The 16,199-nt window shown below is 48.7% G+C and overlaps 2 protein-coding genes across 8 annotated transcripts in view; one reads left to right on the top strand and one right to left on the bottom strand.

Annotated features, from left to right (window-relative positions):
- Positions 1 to 3,051, bottom strand: part of SFI1 (SFI1 centrin binding protein) — a 41,932-nt gene extending 38,881 nt beyond the window's left edge. The window contains 4 exon segments of the mRNA XM_059676574.1: positions 106 to 267; positions 2,944 to 2,993; positions 2,996 to 3,025; positions 3,028 to 3,051. Of these exon segments, the coding sequence (XP_059532557.1) occupies positions 106 to 267; positions 2,944 to 2,993; positions 2,996 to 3,025; positions 3,028 to 3,051 (266 nt within the window).
- Positions 3,052 to 7,953: 4,902 nt separating this feature from the next.
- The window catches only part of EIF4ENIF1 (eukaryotic translation initiation factor 4E nuclear import factor 1), a 33,640-nt gene continuing 25,394 nt past the window's right edge, over positions 7,954 to 16,199 (top strand). For 3 of the 7 annotated variants that reach the window (XM_059676581.1, XM_059676575.1, XM_059676580.1), the window contains exons 1-3: positions 8,571 to 8,589; positions 9,004 to 9,129; positions 15,578 to 15,651. In XM_059676581.1, the coding sequence (XP_059532564.1) occupies positions 9,034 to 9,129; positions 15,578 to 15,651 (170 nt within the window). In that variant the 5' untranslated portion in view covers positions 8,571 to 8,589; positions 9,004 to 9,033. Of the gene's footprint in view, positions 8,099 to 8,240; positions 8,373 to 8,395; positions 8,507 to 8,570; positions 8,590 to 8,869; positions 8,889 to 9,003; positions 9,130 to 15,577; positions 15,652 to 16,199 lie in introns of those variants that run through there. The other 4 variants (XM_059676576.1, XM_059676577.1, XM_059676578.1 and 1 more) reach the window with 4 other exon arrangements.

Here is a 16,199-nt window from a genome sequence, read left to right as displayed (position 1 = left end):
CTCTATCCACTGAGCCAAACCAGCCGGGGCTCGTCCCTGTATTTTAACCAAGAAGGGAGAACAATGAGAAATTCACTGCAGGCAGGTGACCACTCGCATGCTCACCTGTTACGCAATTCTTTTAACCGACCCCTTTGGGTCCGAGCGTGGTGCCCTGGATGGCCGGAACGAGGTATCGCACTCCGGATCCCAGGGAAGGCAGAAGACTTCTTGTCAGACAGTATCTTTGGAGAATAAAATTTCTTAACTGCACCATCCCTAAAAGACCTTAAATTTGAGGAGTAAGGGGGATCAGAATCAAATTATCTCTGCATGTGCTGCAAATACCTTTACACGTTTAAGTGAAATTAAATAAACTCTTTGAGACAGACAGGTAATAACTATGCTTCCAGGACACCAAGCAGCCCAATCTCTGACAGAAATACCTGCAGGCTCTAGGCATCGACTGCAGAGCTACAGGGCACCTTGGAGTCATGAGTCCTAACATTTTAATGTCATTTTAAGAGTAACCATTTATAAACTAGAAACATTCTTTTATATAGAAAGCAATTAGGAATGATTTTCAGATAATGTGACTTTTACAACAATACGAAACCACATACTTTTACTAAATACTAAATTTCTGACTTTTAATCCTGCTTTAGAAACATTAAGAGTTTACATTATTGGGATGAACTCATGATTTTTTAAAATGTTTTTAATATATATTTATCGATTTCAGAGAGGAAGGGGGGAGAGAGAGAGAGAAACATCAATGATGAGAATCATGAATCAGCTGCCTTCTGCACGCCCCACACTGGGGATCGAGCCCACAACCCGGGCACGTGCCCTTGACCAGAATCGGACCCTGGCCGACGCTCTATCCACAGAGCCAAACCGGCTAAGGCTGAACTCGTGATTTTTAAGAAATGTGTGGCAGGTGCTCTCCCCTCCAGGGAGTACGGCCCTGTACCGTTCCCTTCTCCCTTTTCTCCTCCCTCCCTCCCCTGTCATGTATCCCCTATCCTCTAAGGCAGTGGTCGCAAACTGCGGCTCGCGAACCACATGCGGCTCTTTGGCCCCTTGAGTGTCGCCACGAAGTTTCAATCGCACTGTAGGTGCGCGCCCGCACGTGGTGTTTTGTGGAAGAGCCACAATCAAGGGGCCGCAGTTTGCCGACCACTGCTAAGGGACCCCATGAGGCTTGCAGCCAGGGGAGCAATGGACAGCTGCAGCTCATCCAGGGCTAACTCCTTGAACCTAGCTCCAAACAATAGGCAGCTGCAGCTCGTCCAGGGATAACTAACCCTTTGAACCTGCCTCTGACTTCCCAGTGAGCTAAGGCAGCCCACCCTAGGCTTTCCTGGTGCTTCTCCTATGCCCGTCCTTGTTCCACTGCGCTATGTTTTTTGCTGAGGTCAATAAATTCTTGCTTGCTTTTCTAAAAAAAGGAAGGAAGAGAGGGAGGGGGGAAGAGAGGAAGAAAGAAAGAAATGTATGGCAGAGCTCTACCTGCAGGAAATACTTGGAAGCAATGATATTCCATTAACAATGAGCACACACAGAGCTTAAACAGTTTATAAAGTGCCTTCCCGACTAAAAGGAACCAGGGCTCCTTGGAGATATGATTTCAGGTCTGAAACAAGGGAAATGCAAGCTGAGCCTGGAATACCTTTTTAGGTCATAAGGTAAAGTGTTCAAACAATGATGAGGGCATGTGAACCATCTTACGCCACAAGCGTCTATGGACCCAGGCTGTCTCTCATTCACTGGGGTGGCCCCACAGAAACAAGTGGGTGCTAGTTTGATAAGGAACAGGATGTTAATGTAGTTTCAAAAAGTTATCTACACACACACACACATACACACACACACACACACACACACACACACGGCTGCCCCTTTCAACTGCTAAGCATCAAATTCATCAAGGAAAATAATGGAAGGAGCCGCCGCCATTCCTGCTTTTTGGATGCTCTAACACAGCGGTTCTCAACCTTGGCTGCACATTAGAATCACCTGGGAATCCTTTTAAAATCCTGATTTCTGGGCCTCATCCTCCAGAAATTCCGTTTCTTTGCTATGGAGTGGGGCCACAAGGTTAGTAACAAAGAAACAGAATTTCCGGAGGATGAGGCCCAGAAATCAGGATTTTAAAAGGATTCCCAGGTGATTCTAATGTGCAGCCAAGGTTGAGAACCACTGCTCTAACAGCTCTTCCAGATTCACCAACATACTTATTCAGGTCCCTTTCTGCAAGAAAAATCCAGTCCCCTCTCAATGGCCAAAGCCTTTACAACCATCCAGGTGGCCCCTACAGAACTCCTTCCGGCGGCCGACCCTCGGGCGGGGGACAGGCTGCACGCGGCGAAGGCCAGCCCATGGCCTGCTTCAATGTCCGTTTGCTACGGCCCAGTCCTCCTCTATCTGACCAGGACACACTGAGACACCCACCGCCACCTCCCTCACGGCACGGCCTGCAGGAAGCCAGCGTGACCTTCACCAGCCCCGCCACCTCGCTGCCGGGGGGTCAGGCTGCTTCTCCAGGACGCCCCGCGAAGGCAGAGTCCCGTCCCCATCCCCGTCCCGCCCGGAAGAGGACGGTCCAGGCTGTCCATACACTGGGGTGGCCCCAGCACCCACTGCAGGGCCTGGCTCCAGCAATGAATCAAAATCAAAACTTTCACGATGGCTATGCCGCACACTCAAGACAGGGTTTGACTGTAACGTAAGGTATGAAATGTGCATTATACTCTACACGGTGGATGAGAAACCAAAAAAATGAACAACAACAACAAAAATCTTTACCCAAACTTCCTATCACATCCTCCGTGCATGAATTGAGCACAAAACTTTTAAAAATAAAATCATATACTCTTTTCACACACAAAATATGTGCAGGCTTTTATCTGAGCCATCATTTCAGTTATATTTTGTGTGTGTGTGTCAAGTCACATCACTCACCTGGAGTCAACCTTCCTCTCCATTCTCCACTTAATCTTTTTTTTTTTTTTTAATGGAAATTCAACCAGGGGCTTGATATACACTCTTCTGAGTGAGCAGATTCTTCATGAGTCAAAGCCTTTTATTTTCTCTTCTAACTACAAGAAAAAAGACGAAAAGGAGCGGGTGTATTTGTGAGAGAGGACAGGAGAGAGAAACAGAGAAACAGCCTTTGGCTGCCTCCCCGTGCACCCCGGCAGGGGACGAACCCGCGACCCAGGGACGTGCTGGGCCCGGAACCGAACCAGCAACCTCCCGGGGTGCGGACACCCCTCCGCCCTCCGCCCGCGGGGCCACGCTGGCCGGGACATCCATCACCGGCTTCTCAACACAACGACGCCGACCGGGGCGGCCATTTCCACGCAGAAGCCAAGGGCCCACGGCGTCCAGCTACCAGCGGTTCTCAACCTGTGGGTCGCGAACAATGAAAGTCCATCCCGCACATCAGATATTTCCGTGACGACTCATAACAGAAGCAACATTGCAGTTATGAAGTAGCAACGAAAATAAGTTTATGGCCGGGGGTCACCACAGCATGAGGACCTGTATGAAAGGGTCGCGGCGTTGGGAAGGTTGAGAACCACTGAGAGCGGCCCCGCGGGGACAGGTGCTCGGTCCGGCACCATTCACGCCACCAAGACGATGCACCTGCGCGGAGGTCAACGCGGGGTCGGAGGGCCGCGAGCCGCTGAAGCGAAGCCCTCCTCGCCCTGAGGGGGGGCTCCCTCACAACGTGGCCCCGGGGGGCTCAGGGGGCCCCTGTGGTGTGCTTACACTCGCCCCTCGCCGGCTACGCAGCAGGGGGACACGGACGGACACACACCCCCAATCGGAGCCTTGCACGGACGCGGGGCCAGGCACACGCCTGCAACGCACGGGACGCGCGGGAGGAGGCGGCGCCCGGGTCCCGGCTCCGCGACGCTGACCAGCAGCCGCCGCTAAGAAGACGCGAGCGCCGCGCTGGGCACGGACAGGCTCCGGGGGCCGCCCCGCGCGCTCTTCCCTCGCCTCCTCCGCTCCCCACCAGGCCCCGGGGGTGGGCGGCGTCACCTGCACTTCTAGGCGAGGAGGAGGAGGAGGACGGGGAGGAAGCCGAGGCTGCCTCAGGAGGCACCCGGCCCAGTTCCGAGAGACGGGCGCGCGCCGGCCGCTGGGAGCGGCCCCGAGAGGCTGAGCCTCAAAAAAGCGGGGGGGGGGTCCCTCAGACTCGGCCTCCTACCTGAGGAAGTCAAGCCCTCGCGAGTAGCTCCTCAGGCGAGTCCGGGCGGGAGCCGGCGGACGCCCACCCATTTCCGGCGCCCGCGCGGCCCACGCAGGCTCTGCGCTTCCCGCGCCTCGGCGAGCGGATCTTGCGCCGGCCCCGCCCACGTCTCCAAGGCGACGCGGCGTGCGTGAGGGACGCGGCGCCTGGGACCCGGGAGTTCGCGCAGCCGCAGTGCGTCAGGAGACACGCCCCCCTCTGGCAGCCTTCGCACTGTCCGGGCGCACCTGGGTGGACCGGGCGGTTGTCGGGCTGGGCTGGGTGGGGGGCGCGTCGTTCTGCAAGCCCCTAATTAAAATTATCCCGGGCTGATAACTACATTTTAAGGGGATTCAGAAGCTAACAAGCGCTAGTTGTCAAAATTTTAAATTGGGGGTCCACTCTTGATCATCTTTTAAAAATCGGAGTGGGTAAGGGGTAAGGGACATTTTTACGTGCTTTCCTCCTGTGCTTTGTACAATATCGCTTGAAAGCACATGAGATATCTGGTGGAAAGAGCAAAAGCTAGCTAGTATCATACATTTAAATGCTTGAAAGGTTTTACGTTAAAAACATGAGGGAAAAAATTGTTGGGTGTCTCAGGATTAGAATATTAGATAATTTGCATTTTTGCCCTATTTTCTACATGTTAATTTTTTAAAATATATTTTTATTGATATCAGAGAGGAAGGGAGAGACAAACATCAATGAGGAGAAAGAATCACCCATCGGCTGCCTCTTGCACACCCCCACTGGGGATCCAGGCAGCAACCCAGGCATGTGCCCTTGATCGGAATTGAACTCAGGACCCTTCAGTCCGCAGGCTGACACTCTATCCACTGAGCCAAACCAGCTAGGGCTGAGCAGAGCTTCTTTATTTATTTATTTATATATATATATATATTTTATTGATTTTTTACAGAGAGGAAGGGAGAGAGATAGAGAGTCAGAAACATCGATGAGAGAGAAACATCGATCAGCTGCCTCCTGCACATCTCCTACTGGGGATATGCCCACAACCCAGGTACATGCCCTTGACCGGAATCGAACCTGGGACCCCTCAGTCCGCAGGCCGACGCTCTATCCACTGAGCCAAACCAGTTTCGGCATGAGCAGAGCTTCTTGAAAAAATATTTTTTTTCCTTGATCCAGGTTGTGGTTGCATGAGTGAGTTTGCCTTGTGAAATTTATTGAGATGAGCCCTTAGAATTTGTATACTTTTCTGTGTGTATATACATTTTCAATAAACACATTTATTTTTTATAAAATGCTACAATGAGACAAGTTTTTGCAAGCACAGGTAAACGTAGTTTACAGATGCCCCCCGTTAGTAAATTACTACCTTTATTTCTAGGTAATAATTGTCTTCTTTCACAAGCACAAATTGAGACTCATAGAGAGGTAAGGTGAGACCAAGGTTCCACAAGACATTCAAGAGCCTAGTGGAAGAGTACGTCCTAACTAGGATAAGCCCAAGAGCCTAGGAAATTAGCTCCAGGCCAAGCCAATATCACCACAGTAAATTGCCTTGAGATTACACGTGTGACTTGTGGTCATTTTAAAATACGCTCACACTTTCTTCCAACACTCCTCCCATATAAAGGTGGAGTCTCGGTCCCCTCCCCTTGAGCATGGGCCAGTCCTGGTGACTCCTAGCTAAAGAACAGAAAGTGGCACAACAGGCACTGAGTGATCTTGAGGCTAGGTTCGAAAAGAAAATTCAGCAACTGTCTGACTCAGAATCCAGCCACCATCTTGCCACAGAGAAAGGCCATGTGTCAGTGTTTCGGCCAATTCCGATGGCCCCAGCTGACAGCCACTGTCAACCATCAAACATGTGAGCCACTAGGTAGGTGATCCTAGCCCCCAGCCTCCCACCACCACAGCTGATTCTCAATGGAGCAGAGACCAGCTGTCCCAGATAAAACCACCCAAATTGCAGATTGGAGTGCAAAATAAATGTGGAGTGAAGCCACTGAGATTTGGGGTCGTTTGTTACACAGCAATCGAGAACCGGAACAGTGTTTTTAGTATGTCTAATTCCCACTACAAGCTTAAAAAGTAGATACTACTCGGCCAGTGTCTCTCGGTGGTTGAGCATTGACCCAAGAGAGCGAGAGGGAGGGAGGAGGGGAAGAGAGAAAAACATCTATGCGAGACACATTGATTGGTTGCCTGGCTCATGCACCCCAAAAGGGGTGGGGATCTAACCTGCAACCCAGGTACCTGCCCTTGACCCCTTGACCAGAATGGAACCTGAGACCCTTGGTTCACTATCAACGCTCCAACCAATGTACAACACCCGCCAGGACACAGCTTGGTTTTTAAAATAATTAAAACGACCATAATGTTTCTCTGTATAGGCTTAAAAAACCCACAAACACACACAGCAGCTTTATGGAATTTGTATGAGGCCTTTTGCCCACCTTCTCCTATTTAATCTCGACAACAGCGGTGTGAGTGAGTTACCATCATCCCAACTTTACAGATGAGAAAACCCAGGCTAAGAATGAATAACTGGCCTAATTCGCCGCCGCCTGTAGGGTGTGGTAGGGCTGGGAGGCAAATTCGGCCCATTTGCAAACGCTCCCCTCTGCCTCTTGCAGAGAAAATAGAGTTTGTGAGAAACACATTGTTATTTCGTATTACAGAGGAAAAGAAAAACGTTTACGTCCCAATTTTCTCTGTTGCCAAGACTCATAAGAAGAAAACTTGGTGATCAGTGTCCAGTCCCTGGGTTTCACAGGAAAATTAAGCTCAAAGAAAGCAGGTCCCTTAAAAAAACACACCATCCACACCCATGTGTCATTCCACACAAACCCTGGGCGGCCGCCGGAGCTGCGATAATCCTGCCGAGCAGGCTCACAGGGGACCCGTCCGGCCTTTTCACACGGGAGGGAGGTCCTATTTGCTTTTCTGTGTCCCCTTCTGAGTGTCCGCACTCGGGCCTCGGCGCTGGGCGTCCATTTGCACCCACACTCGCGCTTCCCCTTCCCGGCAGACGGCGGCTGATGGGCGGGAAACACCCTTCCAAGAACCTGTCAGCCGCCTTCAGCTCCATCAACAGCAAGCGCGGCGCGCTCGCCTAGCAACACCACCGCCAGGAACGTCGTTTATTCCTCGGAAATCTACAGAGAGAAACCATTTTAAAAAGAGCGGAACTCAGGGCGGGCAGCTCTGCCCCAGCTCACAGCACTGGGAAGAGCTGGGGTTCGAGCCCACACCCCGCAGGCTCAGAACCCCCAGGCTCGCCCGCCGCCTAAGCCCCCCGGTTCTCCGCGGGCGACGACAGTGCCAACGCAGCGGCCCAGGCGGCGGGCCCCGGCCCCGCGGCCACGGCCTCCCCAGGAGCGCAGCCCCGCGGGGGTCGCGGGCTCCCAGCGCCGCCCGTCCCGCTCCTCCCCGCCCCGAAGCGCGCGTGGGAACCCGGCGTTGTCCCGAGGGCTGCCCACGACGGCCGCCTGCGCGCACTCGGGAGGACTCATGTCCCCTCCGGCCCGGCCTCCTCGCCCCCGCCGCCACCCCCAGCCCCCGTCTCCACCTCCTCGCCTCCGAGCGCTCGCGGGCGCCGGCGCCCGGGCAGCGCGCCCCGACGGCCCCCTTTTCGGCCCGGCACCGCCGCGGCCACCTCACATCCGGGCTCGCGGCGGCGGAGGCGGCGCCGGCGCCCGGGTGCGTGGAGGGAGTTGTTAAGAGGGAGGGGGCCGGGGAGGAGGGCGGAGGGCTGGGCCGCGGTTACGGCGGCTGAGGAGAGACAGCCCGGACGGGTGGGGGGGTGAGAGCGGAGGCCGCGCGGAGCAGCCCTGGGACCCGCGCGGGCGGCGGAGCGGGGAGCCGCGGCCGAGGGGAAGGGCCTCCGGGCGGCGGAGGCACCGAGTAAGAGCCGGGCGGCGGGGGGTCCGGGCGCCGCGCCCCGGGGCCCGCAGAGAAGGGGCGCGGGCGCGCTGCTCCCGGGGTCGCGTGCGTTAGCGCGAACGCCGGGGCGCGCGCGGGGGGCGGGCGGGGACTCGGGGCCCGCGGGGCGGCCCGCGGACGGGCTGGTGGGGCCCGAGCCGCCGGGCCGGACGGCGGCGGGCCTGCGCCGGCTCCAGCTCGGAGCGCCCGGGCCAGGGGGTTCGGTCTCCCCGTTCCCTCCGGCCCGCCTCCTCTCGTGAGTACAGCCCCCGCCCTTCCTCCGAAGGAGGCCGCTGGCCAGGGCCTGCGCGAGAGGCCGGGGGTTGGGGTCGCGGCCGGGGGAAGCCGAGTTTCGGAGCCGCGGCCGGCGCTCGCCTGGCATGGCCACAGGTGCGGCTGGCGCGGCGAGGGGCGCTCGGGCTCCGTCCCCGGTCCCTGGCCGGGTAACGAGGGGCAGCTGGCGCCGTCCATTGGCAAGTGACAGGCACTTGACGACAGCCCGACTTCCCGTCTCTCGGGCCCCAACCACTGCCCTACCTGCCCCCAGTCCGGGAAACTTCCCCGCGGCGCCGCGACCGGTCTCCATGGGTGGCAGCCGCTGATCTTGGTTCCTTTTTGGAGTAAAGCAGCTGAAAGGCTGTCCCCTGACCTGGGCGCCTGCCCCTGCTGTTCTCCTCGCCCTTTTGATGTTTATTTACTAGAAGAGAGAACCCAGTACCAGGGGTGCCATTTCCGACGGGGCTCTGGTTTAGAGCACAGTTGTTGGGTGAAGGTTTGTGTCTTAATGGTAGTCACTGTAAGAGGGAAAAGTTTCAGTTTCTGAAACAGTCAAGACTTCTGCAAATGTGCTGTTCTCAGAGACAGTTTTGTGCTCCTTTATCTTCCAGGTGCAAAGAATCGTAGACCCGGGAGGAGCCATGGATAGGAGAAGTGCGGGTGACATAGAAAACGGAGATGCTTTCCTTGACTTGAAGAAGCAACTGGCCTTCAGAGCCCCCCATCGCTATACTAAAGTAGGCTCTGTTACTCATGAAATAGTGTTTCTTCGTAAAGGCGGGGAGGTTGGTAACATTGTGTAGGTATTTCATGGGTATTATCGAAAGTGGTAGTGACATTCCATTCACTCTATGGACTAAATGTTAACTAGAGTTCGTAACGCATCGCTTTGAACTTTTTTTCTGAGAGAGTGAATCCCCAGAGTTTAAAGTAGAATTTGCTTCTCGGTAGCTTTCAGGTGAGAGGAGTATTGGCTCGGATCCCATATGAATTTGTGGACCAGTATACGTTGGCACACACATTCTGTAAGAGCTGGTATGTTGTTGACTTAGATGCTATAGAGAAAGAACTGCATCTCTGAGATGCCTCCCAAAAGCAGTGTCCTGTGTTTTGATGTTTTCTTAAGAGGCGAACACCCCAAAGGAATGCTCTTGGGTGCATTCTAGGTGCTTGGCTAGAATCACCAGATTTTCAATTGTTTTTTAGTTCCTGTCACAAATTGAATATGGACTCACAGAAGTAAGACTTCAATTATATTTCCCCTAGCTGAAAACTCGTGATTTTAAACTGCTCATCTAGAGATCTGCTTTTGCCAGGGGTGGGAGGGGGTGTGGTATTTTTATTGAAGCTATTGTTTCCCACAGGATCTTGTCAGTTACTGAATGTTTCTGAAGAGGCTGACAGGACTGAGTGAGCTGTGTGCAATGTAGTGGGCTGGAGTATATATAATGTGCTTGGGACTGGTGACAGAAAGGATTATGTCCTAGTCGGGTCCATATCTATACTTTCTTACTATGGACCCAGTCAGGTCTTGGAGGTGGTATTGTCCCTGGCTTGCTATGATACCGATAAGTGTGTTCAAGTGCAAAAGAGTTCTTGGTTAATTGCTGTCTTACTGCAGTCCGTGTTGGCGTAACAGTGAGAGTTGATAGATAGCATTTTACTTCATCCAGGTTTGGTCTTCCCCAATGTAGTTCTCCTCAAACCTGAGGGTGCTTGTTGAGTAGTGTTCACAACTTAAATTCATTACCTAAAATGTTGACAGGTGAATTGTGAATGGAGAAAAGCTTATTAAATGAAGGGAAACTTTTATAAGCTTCTGTGATTTCAACTCTGCCAGAACTTTTTGAATGAAGTTCTGACTGGTAGTCTACTGGTAGAATACTGACACGTCCACAGGCTGACCTGAGGCTGGCATGTGTATTTCATCTTAATGTTTATCCATCTTGATGGTTAAGTCATTTTTAGAAAGTTATTATTGGTTTCTCTTGGGATAGAGTGTATGTATGTCTACAGTAAAGAATAAAAAGCTCATTATGGCCCATTTTTTATAGTCCAACCTCAAAACTCTGTACCTAAAATGGTTAAGAAAAGCATTTTTTAAGTGAGTGACAGTGGGGCTTAGATTTAATAGTCTTCTCTACCAAATTTAGTTGAAAATAGGCTTACTTCCCATTCCATTCAAGAGGATTTAGTTAATGGCACTTTCAGGATTATGTTTAGGCAAAGTTAGGGTAGTGCTTTCTTATATATGTTACTCAACACTAGTAATTTTATGTGAGACTTGAGGCAAACTAAGCCTTTCTTCTTTTGAAGAAAGCTTAAAGCAATCCTGAGTTCTGAGTACCATAATAAATGGTCTATTAGTTCCACAACTGGAATAGTATTTGAGCTCGCCTATTCTTTATCAACATACAGAGATCAAACAATTGGAATAAGTAAAGCATTTAGTAATACTTCTGCCACTTCAAGTTCATGCACTAGAAAGTTTAGAAGCAGTAGAAGGAAACTGTCCTCAGTGATTTTCGTAAGTGATATATATATATATTTTTTTTTTAAATATATTTTTATTGATTTTTTACAGAGAGGAAGGGAGAGGAATAGAGAGTTAGAAACATCGATGAGAGAGAAACATCAATCAGCTGCCTCCTGCACACCCTCCTACTGGGGATGTGCCCGCAACCAAGGTACATGCCCTTGACTGGAATCAAACCTGGGACCCTTCAGTCTGCAGGCCGACGCTCTATCCACTGAGCCAAACCAGTCAGGACCATAAGTGATATATTTTGTGAAAACTTTTGTAAATGTGGGAATTTTACTACAAGGTCAAAAAAATATAAAACACATTGGCCAGATAAGAGGCTTCTTAACCTTTGACCCTTCGTAGTTTAGCATTCAGTTGTTTTTATGGGATAACAATAGTCTGTTCAGAATTTGAGGGCTTTTTTTCCCATGAAGGTAAGGGGTCCAGATGTTTGGCTAAGTGCTTTTAAGGGTAACATACCAGAGTTTCCTTGTGTCCGGGGATCACCTTGTAAAGTGTGATTCTGAATGTTAGGTCAGAGATGGGCTTGAAAATTCAGTTTCTTAACCAGCTCCCAAGTTAAAAACTGCTGGTCCACTGACCATACTTTAGTATTCCTTGAACAACCCAATACGTGGTGTTGATGTTGTCAGGCAACTCAGATGCATTGTTACTCCTCCTGGTTCAGTTGGTGTCCATTGTGCTTCCGTGAACATCTCGGGAACTCAATTTAGACTCTCACTGGGTACTTTCAGACCTACCCTTAAGTCTCAGTGATGATTAATGGGGATGGTTATAAGTGGATTTTTCAAATGCACCTGTTGTCCTGAGGGGTTTGAGCCCTTAATTTATAAACCAATGGAGGTCCATTTTGCCAGGTCAGGTTACTGAGATCAAAAGCTGTGTTTCCGTAGTATTTAAATGTGCATTTATAAGTTGATTGGATTATGTTGAGAGACTTTTGGAGGTTGTAGTGTGAGTCTCACCTCAGAGTCATGGATTAAAAGTGTTTTAGACCATCGGTCACCAACTGGTGGTCTGTGAGGTCCGAAAGGTTGGCAACCGCTGGTTTAGACGGTGGTTCTCACCGTGTGGTCTTTGAACTAGCATTTAGCATTATCTGGTAACTTGTTAGAAATATAAAGTCTCAAGTCCCATCCCAAAGGTATTGAATCAAAGTCTAGGGATAAGGCCTAGTCATCAGCATTTAACAAGTCTTTCAGGGAATTCTGACTCTGATTCTAGTTTGAGAACCACTGGTTTAGGAAACAGAGGAGATAGTGATGTGTATTAGTGAAGAAACTTTGGGAGCCATTCAGCTTTTTCTTACCTTCATCAGAGGCCCTTATTTACCAGTTCTTGAGGTGCAGCACTGGCTATTCTATTAGTGATATCATCTTCTGCTTGAAATACAAAATAGAAATGCTTTGGACTGTCCCGTTATTCAGGTCCATGTGTTTTTTCTTCAAGTGAACAGACTGATCTTAGACCATAGAGTGTACATACTTAGTGCTGTTACTCCTTTGCTCTTTATCTTCCCACCAACTCATTAAATGCTGCCTCCTGCCAGGGGACAGGAAATAAAAACAGAGGACACAGAACATTCATCTTGGAGCTCCAGGGGCGCAATCGGTTAGCGCGCGGTACTTATACAGAACATTCATCTTGATACTGATCAGTGTTCATGTATGTGAAATCTAAAAAGTAGGTGTTGGATTATCTGAGCTTAATTTCATGTATGATCTTCATTGCCTTGACTTGTTGAGAACTGGCACCATTTTAGCCATCAGTGTCTGTAAGGGATCTTTAAAAGAGGCCCCCTCATTTGTGGCTGGTGGGCAATTGGTGACAGTGGTGCAGCCATGTTTATGTCTTTGCTTTAAAATCATTAATAAAACAACCCAAGTGGACTGGTTTGAGTAACCTCCTAGCCTTCTTGGAGAAAATCAGTTGCAAGACTTGAAGTCAGCAAGCTTCTGAGAAGAAAACAGTAACTGTGATTTAAACCCTAAGTTGAAATCAGTAGTCAGATGGTTGGTTTTTCTTGTACAAAGGTCTCATTTGATAACGTCGGGGTTGTTCAAGGAATACTAAAGTCTAGCTACTCAAAGTATGGCTATAGGTTTCTCTCAAAAACTGAATTGAATAGTAATCTTTAACAGGTGTCATTTCAGTGGCACGGTTAGTTGCAAACTCTTAAGCTAATGTAAAAATAGGGGTGCCTGTTTATATTGGAGAAAGCAGAATTATGGTCTGAAAATCATGATAGCCCTGGCCGGGTAGCTCAGTTGGTTACAATGTTGTCCTGATACCACCAAGATTGCAGATTCAATCCCTGGTCAGGACACATACAAGAATCAACCAATGAATGCATAAGTGGGTGAAACAGCAAATTGATAATGTGTCTGACTATCTGTCTGTCTCACTCTCTTTTCCTCTCCTATCCCCCCTCTCTCTAAAATAAATAAATAGTAAGGAAGACAGGAGCCCTGGTTGGTGTGGCTTAAAGCGTCAGACTGTGCACTCAAGAGTCATGGGTTCGATTCCTGGTCATGGGTTCGATACCTGGTCATGGGTTCGATACCTGGGCTATGGGTTCACTCCCTGTCCCCCACCCTCGATCAGGGTGCTCCCAAGAGTCAACCAGTCAATGTGTGTGTGTGTGTCTCTCCCCCTTCACTCCCTCCCATTCTCTCTAAAAAGCAATGGAGCCCTAACCGGTTTGGCTCAGTGGATAGAGCATCGGCCTTCGGACTCAAGGGTCCCAGGTACGATTCCGGTCAAGGGCATGTACCTTGGTTGCGGGCACATCACCAGTAGGAGGTGTGCAGGAGGCAGCTGATCGATGTTTCTCATCGATGTTTCTAATTCTCTATCCCTCTCCCTTCCTCTCTGTAAAAAAATCAATAAAATATATTTTTAAAATAATAATAAAATAAAAATAAAAAGCAGTGGAAAAAATGTCCTCAGGTGAGGATTAACAAAAAAAGAAAAAAGGAAAAATCATTATACAGTTTTAATGTTTCAATTGTGCAGAAAACCATAGTGGGCACTTTTCCAAGTATTTTTCCTTTAGCTAAATTTGAAGGCTTTCTTTTAAAATATCCCAAAGTGGTTCCTTTCCAGGAATAATTGTTGTTAAGGGCTCTAGATGAGATAGCAAGTCCTCTTGAGAAACTGGAGAGCTGTGAGGCCAGGAAAGAGAGTCATCTGCCTGTGCTAGACTAGCCTGGCACCCAGGAAATGTTCAGTGGACAGTTACGAAAAAGCAAACTTTGTGTTGACTCTTCCCCACTTAAGTGGGGGATCCTCTCAGGCTGGGATACCTATGTCTTATGCAGTTGAGACTTTGCTACCAGATTCCACTCTCTCAGCCCACGAAGAGGAGCATTCTCCTGTTTCCCTAAATGCGCAGGTGGATCCGGGTCACATTTTGAGAAACGTCATTGGTTTAAAGTGCTACTTCTTAACTTCTTTAGGATTTACTGGCAATTGTTTGAAGGTATAAACACTCACTGCTGAAACGCACAATTTTGTATATGATTCCTTGAGGCCCTGAAATTGGTTTAAGAAGCTCTGCTCTCAAGAACCATAAGTATAAGTTTACCTTGATGTTTAAGTTATTCCCATCAGCTTTTACGGTCCAAGAATGGTTTTGTTTTCCCACTTCTCAGCCTATTATTGAAGAAAGTGGTTCTTCATCCTCTATCGACATTCCAGTAGAGGTGTACCCTGTCACAAATGGTACTGCTAGCATAGTTAATGCCGGTGTGCAGCTGGCTCATTGCTCTATCTTTTGCTCCTATGGGCTTTGTATAGTCAGTCACTTGAGTATTTGTTCACACCTGGAAAATGCCAAGCATATAAAGTCAACAAAGAAAACTAGAATAATATGGGAGGGGAAGTCAAAACATTTTTACCAACCTGAGTGATTCTTATACCTGAGAATAGTTGGCATTTATCAGTCATTGATTAATAAATCTGTAAGAAGAGAAATTAAACAAAACATTATCCTCTGGTAACTGAATCTCTCACTTGTGTTTACTTAAAAATATTTTTATTGAGATATAATTCAGAAATATAAAATTCATCCCTTTTAAGGTACACCACTCAGTGGTTTTTAGTGAATTCACAAAGCTGTGCAGCCTTCACTACTATCTAATTCCAGACCTCAGAAAGTGTAACTGGGGGTAAAGGGAGATTACCATATATGATTTGTAATCCCCCCCCCTATTTTGGGGGTTGTCTTTTTGCTTTCTTAATAGTAATTTGAAACACAAAAGTTTATGAATTTGAAGTCCATTTTAAAAATCCGTCTCCTTATAAATTGGCACCTGGTGCATTTAAGAGCAGGAGGTTTCAGGTAAGCCTGATGCTTCCATGCCGTGAGGAGCATTCAGTGTGTGGAATATATTATTGGACAGTGATTTGTGAGAGAATGTGTCTTAGCAAGAAACTGATCACTGTTAGGTTATTTGCCAGTTTTGCTTGAACTTCTTGTAAGAACCTTAAACTGACTCCAGTCCTTTCAGGAATAAGTCAGGTATAAATAAATAGGAACTGTTTAAAATGCTTAAGGTAAACACTCAATTACTGAAAACAAAGATAAGCAAAAGTGCGTGAAATAGTATTCAAAATCACCATTTGATTTCTCTTTGTAGGAGGAGCTCTTGGATATAAAAGAACGCCCTCATTCCAAACAAAGGCCTTCATGCCTCTCTGAAAAATACGACAGGTATGGGGGGGGGGGGGGGCTGCTTCTGGTCAGCTTGTTACATCAAACTTGGTACATTTAGAACTGTACTGTTTTGGAGCTTCTTGATAGAATTATGAGTGGGGAGATAGGGGTTTTGACATTGATCTTCAACACAACATATTACAGATAAACTATGAACATGACTAGCATTTCATTACATTGACTTCATTATTTTCATTATTAATTAGTTTTGAACATTAATTCAAAGATTTGAGCTGCAAGGGACTCTAAGGACAGCTAAACCAGTTCCCTTTTAACTAATTGGTGATGAAACTAAAACTAGAAAATAACTTGGTCAAAGGCACATGGTCAGAAAGCAGAATTAAGACTTGACTTGAACACCGGAGTCCTCATCAGGGTATTTCCTCTCTTTTAGTGGCTTTTGCACTGTGCTTTGAGGGGCCTTCTTCAAGGTCTGCCCCAGGTAGGCTGATCAGGAGGACTCTGAGCCTTTTCATCTGTGCCCTCCCCCCCAGCTCTGTCAAACAAGAGTCATTCAGCCCTGACCAGTTTGGCTCAGTGGATAG

Source organism: Myotis daubentonii, chromosome 19, assembly GCF_963259705.1.
Source record: "Myotis daubentonii chromosome 19, mMyoDau2.1, whole genome shotgun sequence".
Lineage (NCBI taxonomy): Eukaryota > Metazoa > Chordata > Mammalia > Chiroptera > Vespertilionidae > Myotis > Myotis daubentonii.
Note: the sequence above shows the minus strand (reverse complement) of the source record. Positions and strands in the feature narration are given on the sequence as shown.